Source organism: Salmo salar, chromosome ssa21 (genome assembly GCF_905237065.1).
Source record: "Salmo salar chromosome ssa21, Ssal_v3.1, whole genome shotgun sequence".
NCBI lineage: Eukaryota > Metazoa > Chordata > Actinopteri > Salmoniformes > Salmonidae > Salmo > Salmo salar.
Window position 1 is genome coordinate 49,098,422 of NC_059462.1, and position 6,814 is coordinate 49,105,235.

General features: G+C 39.5%; 1 protein-coding gene across 1 annotated transcript; it reads right to left on the reverse strand.

Moving 5' to 3' along the window:
* Positions 1–1,703: 1,703 nt before the first annotated feature.
* On the reverse strand, positions 1,704–3,324 carry LOC106582431 (trace amine-associated receptor 13c-like). The gene has a single exon (XM_014165537.2). It carries the CDS (start codon positions 3,258–3,260, stop codon positions 2,301–2,303), a length of 960 nt encoding a protein of 319 aa, XP_014021012.1. The 5' UTR covers positions 3,261–3,324; the 3' UTR covers positions 1,704–2,300.
* Positions 3,325–6,814: the final 3,490 nt, after the last annotated feature.

Below are 6,814 nucleotides of genomic sequence, written 5' to 3' on the forward strand. Positions count from 1 at the left end.
TCCCGGTGATGCCCCCTACAGAAGAGGAGCGCTGTCGTCCTCCAGGGGATGCCCCCTACAGAAGAGGAGCGCTGTCGTCCTCCTGGTGATGCCCCCTACAGAAGAGGAGAGCTGTCTACCTCCCGGTGACCCCCCCTACAGAAGAGGTGAGCTGTCTACCTCCTGGTGATGCCCCCTACAGAAGAGGTGAGCTGTCTACCTCCTGGTGATGCCCCCTACAGAAGAGGAGAGCTGTCTACCTCCCGGTGATGCCCCCTACAGAAGAGGTGAGCTGTCTACCTCCCGGGGATGCCCCCTACAGAAGAGGAGCGCTGTCGTCCTCCTGGTGATGCCCCCTACAGAAGAGGAGAGCTGTCTACCTCCCGGGGATGCCCCCTACAGAAGAGGTGAGCTGTCTACCTCCCGGTGATGCCCCCTACAGAAGAGGAGAGCTGTCTACCTCCCGGTGACGCCCCCTACAAAAGAGGGGCTCTGTCGATCTCCTGGTGAGGCCCTCCACATCATCTTCAAGGACTTTACTGTTAGGACTGGATCATCGCTCCCCTGCCACATAGATTGCCCGTTCCCACTGAATGGTACCAACCACTTCATCCTGACGTCGTTGATTCAACCAGTGTGCGCCCAGTGGGTGTAAAACACTGCAGTAAAACGATTTTAAAATGAGACTCTTTACTCCAGCATTATGGATTTGAGATCAAATGTTTCATATGAGGAGACATTATAGAATGTCACCTTTTATTTGAGGGAATTTTCAAAAACACCTTATGTACCTAGTCCCCCCATTTGAAAAAGTAATAAGTATTGGACAACTTCACTTGTAGTGTATTAGAGGTGGTAACCATTTAAACGTAATGTTCAATTAAATTATGTATTTAGATATTGGTTCCCTTACCCTGTAATCAGTCTATGAACTGCTCTAATGAGTGACTGCAATCCACACTTTGGTTTTGATAGTCACTGCCAACAAACAAGAATGTTATCATTTTCAGACAAAACACGTCTCTTCCTTCAGCACACTACTACAACAGTGTGACTGTTTTGGAATAAAATGTTCAATATATTTCCTTTAACATCCTCTGTGTTGTGTGCTTATTGTTTAACCATTGATATGATCTAGGTCATTTTGAGAACTTAAGGAGCATCAGGTACTGCTGGAATGTCTACCAATAGAATGTCCATCTTTTTGTGATAAATTACACTGGTCACTCAAAACACATTAAGTATTAAGAACGTAAGAATAATCCGCACTTTTGATTAGAGACTTCAAAACGACTTTACTAATGATTAGTAAATGGTTTATAAGGACATTTATTAAACATCTGCTGAATCATTATTACATCCTATAAAAGTTGTTTATAAATGTGTGAATAACTAGCTTACTAAAACAAATCTGGGAGTAATGATAAATGAATGAAGAATAAACTATTTACTAATCCATTATAAATGGTTTATTACAAAGTGTTATTATGAAGTCTTACTAATCTCTATATTAATTCAGACTCAACAGCATCTGAGAGAGCTGCTCTGGTGTGACCCCTGACCTGGCAGCAGTGATGTAGTGACAGTAGTGGTAGTGAGAGTAGTGGTAGTGAGAGTAGTGGTAGTGTTCATACCCAGTATGTTGAGGTTGAAGTGTCTGCTACAGTCTCCTGCTCTGTTGTGTTTAATCATTAATGTATATAGTAGTTATTTATAAATGTGAGAATACCTAACTGACTAACATTTAACAAATGTGGGAGTAATGATTAATGGTGAACAAACTGTAAATGCCTTACAAATGGTTTATTACTGAATGTTATTATAAAGTGTTACCCATACTTGCATATTCTTACATTTTACCATCAACTACTACAATAGACCATTGATTTAGACCTGGAAGTTATCTGATATCATGAGGTACTGTACATTTCAACTTTACTACACTTGTTAAAGACATTGTGTCCAATTAAGCCACTAGAGGGTAATGTTAAACAACATACAGACATCCTCAAAATGTACTTTTTGAATAATTACATACAATTTATTATTAAATAATATGGAACAACCACAGACTTTAGTATTTGGAATATACAACCCAAAATGACTACAATGTATTTTATAAAACAAGCTTAAGCCTTCTTATGCCTTCTCCAAGTCATTCCAATCCAACTCAGGAAAATCATTCTGTATCAACCCCACATGTATCTATGACGAGAACACGGAGCAAGGTAATGTCAATATATTGTTACATGAAAGAAGTAATAACAACAACAAAACAGTATAACATAATTATGTCAAACTAGGGAATAAAAACATAGGAACTATGAACGCCTTAACTTCACCCGAGTTAAAATACGTTTAGCTGTCACTTTGAACCATGGATAAAAGAAAGCATAAATTATTGGATTAATTAAGGAATTAACAAGTGGCAGAAAGCTGATGATGAATGATGATACATTGTCAACTAAAAGAAAAAATAAATAAAATTGAATTGGAATCCAACAAATGAGATAGTTGAAAACAACAATAGCTAGAGTTTTTGCTGCTTTTCTCTCAGACTTATTAGCCTGTACAGGTTTAACACCAGACACACCGGCAGCCTCTTTTGAAAATACCTTTCTGGCCTGTGATCTGGCCACCACAAAGATTTTCATATAAAGTGTTATAATAATAGAACATGGGACAACCATTGTAAATACAAGGTCAATGATATTACCCCACATAAACCCTTCAACAATAAAACATTCTTTCAAACACTGACTGGGTACCTGTACATTTACAAATATTTTTATAATAGCAGCATCATATATGATATAAAAACACCAGGTAGTTAATATACAACACATCATTCTTGTTATTGTTATTTTGGAGTGGTACAATAAGGGATCACACACAGCAACATAGCGGTCAATAGATATCAATACCAAACTGCCCAGAGATAAAGAAGCACATAAACAAGTGATGTAGAAATAAAACACACAGAAATATTCCCCAAAACCCCAGCATGGTTCCATTAATGCTACAGTCGTTGCTGGTATCACAATCAGTCCCACCAGGAGATCTGCCACAGCTAGAGAGAGGATGAGCAGGTTGGTTGGAGTGTAGAGCTGCTTGAAGTGAGAGATGGAGATGATCACCAGTATGTTCAAAAATACTGTAACTGCTGAAAGCAATGAGAAGAATATGTACAGTGTTATGTAGATAGATGTCGATAGCAAAGTCTTTCTGCAAGAAGAGTTTCTGTCTTGAAAACAGTATTGAACGTCTTCATGTTTCTCCATTTGTAGAAAATGATCAAAATGCTGAGGTCCTGCTCCTGCTTGGTCCTGTGTGTGACCCTGTCAGGTCAGACTTCTGACAAACTCTGAGCTCTGCCTCTCTATTTATCCCTGATTGACTGACAGCCACTCCCCTCTCCAGAGTCTCTCTGCACGCACGCACACGCACACACGCGCACACACGCACACACACACACACACACACACACACACACACACACACACACACACACACACACACCCATAGCCAAGTGAGCACAGAAACTAAGAAAAAAAATGGTTGGATAAAGAAATCATTTGTGAAAGCATGATGTAATGTATGACAGGATTGGATGTTGCTGTACCCACCTATCCTGTCCTTCAGCCTTACTGATAGTTAGACATGAGAGAAAGGGTTAATTTTCTCAAATTCTGAGCATTTTAATGGAAAAAATGCCATATTGGTGATGATTTGTTACATTTTTTTACATGGGAAATAGCATACATGTGTAAGACTAACCGTTTTGGATTTTGTCATTGCCCAGTTTGGACCAGAACCCACAACACCAGGAGACATGTCAGCACTCCACATGTTAGCTGGCCAGGGTTTATGGAAAAATATATACTTTGCTTGGCAAGTAATCTAATAGCCTAACAATGTGGAACTCTGTAGCTATCAATTGAACTATATACTTTCTGTAAAATATAAGATATTTAAACCCAGGCAGCTTTTAGGGACTCACTTGTGACCTTCTCTTGTTGGGTTAAACCACAGAAGAGTAGCCAGCAGTTAAAGCTTAAATTGTTCTGCATCGTGCCTCTCTCTGGGGTGGAAAGGTAACTTTTGAATGTAGGCTACATTGACTGGAATTATATGACACAGATTTAATAATTTGCAAGCAGAGACAGTTTTGTTGCAAACAAGATACACTGGTTAGGCATCTGAGAAATGTGGTAAGATGATATGTCTCTGTCCATTCTTCAGGGAAATTTCTATTTTCTAAATCAGCCATTCTTTTGGGTCTTTTTGAGAGCAACATTTTCTCTTGCAAGCAAGCTGATTGTTTTGAACTAATAAAAGTAATGTAGGCTATCTGTTTTTAACCAATCAACGCAAAATAGACATGGGTTACAAAACTAATTCACTAGAGACATTGTGATTTTATCTCAATAATGATGTTATTATCATTGCATTGATTATGTACTAACTAGATGTATTAAAAATGGTGTTCAAATAGTGTAACGTTAGGTCTATGATTGGGGATGCTGTTATAGAATTTCTGGTCCGCAGACTATTAGCTGTGGTATTAAAGGGGAATTTCAGCCTGAGGGAATGTGGGCTTGTTTTCATCATGTCCGAGGCATTTCTAGGAAAGTGAGATGTGTTTCATACATAATTGACAAGTAAATAAAAATGTATTCTTGCTTCGTGACATTCCGCAAAGGCTTTATGTTATACTGATCACACTATGTGATATGGTAGTGTCATGACGTTGGCCTGTGGGTAAGGTTTATGACCCCCCCATAAATACCTTTCTCCCTTCCCCTCTCTTTCTGACCCTACTGAAGGACTGTTGAATAGCCTGTGTTAAATATAGAGAGTCTGGGAACATCAAACAAATGGGGAAAAGGAACCATATTTTGGTAATAAAACCAGTTGGAAATATGCTTTGAAACTTAATGAGTATGGATGTCAGTTCGGTTGTCATCTGAGACATTATGACTGATGACAGGACGACATAAACTGTACCTGGGAAAGTATACACCCTCTAGTTATCAGAGTCACATGGAATTGTTATGCAATTGAAATGCTTGATATCGAAATTGTTTGTTAGGAGATTAAATGTAATTTTAGCTTCCAATTGAGAGAATTTGGTTTTCATAAGGAAAGTGCCCTGCTTGATCAGTGGCCCGCCCCTGTGAAGAGACAGGGGTCATAAACCTTGAAACACATCCTTCCCCCTCTCCACTATATAAGACAATGACACAATGTAACAATGGGTTCCACTACGTGAGGTCTGCAGCCTCTGCGTTACAAGGACACACATGTCAAGTACAGAACTAAGCCAACCTCGGCGTGAGCTTTGGTTGTGAACGGTATGAACTTTGAACTTATTCACTACAGAAGTGATACTTCCTAGCCGTTGAGTTAGCAGCGGCCGCTGTAGACGTGGGCTAGGAAAGGACGGACGACGGATCCAGTCTAACACAGACGAAGATACCACAACGTATCCAATTTACCACCAGAGACATTCTTCCGAGGACAGGAAGATCTCTCTTGGCCAACCCGGCCTACTATCTACGACCAATCTACCGAAGCGCAGTTCAGAATTAATATTTATTGCATTTTCCTTTTCCAAATGGGCGGTAATTTAGAATGCATAAGATTCTGTATTTACGATAGCATAGCTGTTTCTTTGTTCCTCAGTCTTCCCGCTCTTTCATTCAAGCCCAACCCCCTTTCTTTGTGTAACAAGCCGCCATGTCGGCTCCGTCCACCAGGGGCATTTTCTGTATGACATAATTTTGTATTGCTGATTCAACTTGTTAGCCAGGGTTCGTGAAGATAACCAAGAATTTACAACTTTCATTATGAGATTGAAATAAGGTGAGGATTAAGATGACGGCTATTGATGTAAAATATTACTAAGTCTTTTAAGAGCTTATTCGGAAGATAACGGCTCTATAAACGTTCTTCCGTGGTGCCCCGACTTTCTAGTTAATTACATTTACATGGTTAGCTTAATCAGGTAATATTAATTACAGAGAAAGGATTTTATAGAATAGCATGTCATATCACTTAATCCGGCATAGCCAAAGACACGACAGTAGTCTTTGTTCGATAGAGCCATTGCACGTCTTTCAGCGATGTCCCAATTGGCGGATTCATTGTTAATATACAAGCAGACATTTTTTTTCCAGTCTCTAAAAGACTACAACTTTTGCTAGGCGGTGGTTCGTGCTCTGGCCCCGGTCCCACCCACAAGGAGTGCTTTTTTGAAAAGGAGGTAGACACTAACAACACAATCCTTTGGTCATAAAATGGCTTCAAGTGACTCCTCTCATCAACACAAATACATTGATGGAGCATTTTTTTCTGTTCTATTAGCTACATATGGGGACATTCAACCATACATATTCATCCGGAATGTAGCGAAGAGGATTCAAAACAAAGAGTTTTTGTATGAACGACACACAGCAATTTCAGAAGTTCTCTTTCACCATTCTACCTACCAGAGATTTACCCTGATGCTGCCAATGGTTTGCGGCTATCAAGAAAGATGCTCCTTACGATGACCATACGTTAGAAACTCAACGACAGCAAATTCGAGCACAAAGAGGGTAGATGACAAATACTGTGCCTAGTAAGTTATTTTTCCTTCAAGCCACCTAGCTAACTTTAGTTTACCTACTGAAACCCATATTGTGTATTGCTGGCTAACATACTACTGTGTTACAGTGATGGGAAATCAAATTATTTATATTTTTAGCTAGGTAGCTAGCTAGGTAGTTAGCTAAGTTAGCTAAAAAACTACCGTTTAGCCATATATGGCTAAAAATAGATGAGGTTTTACAAT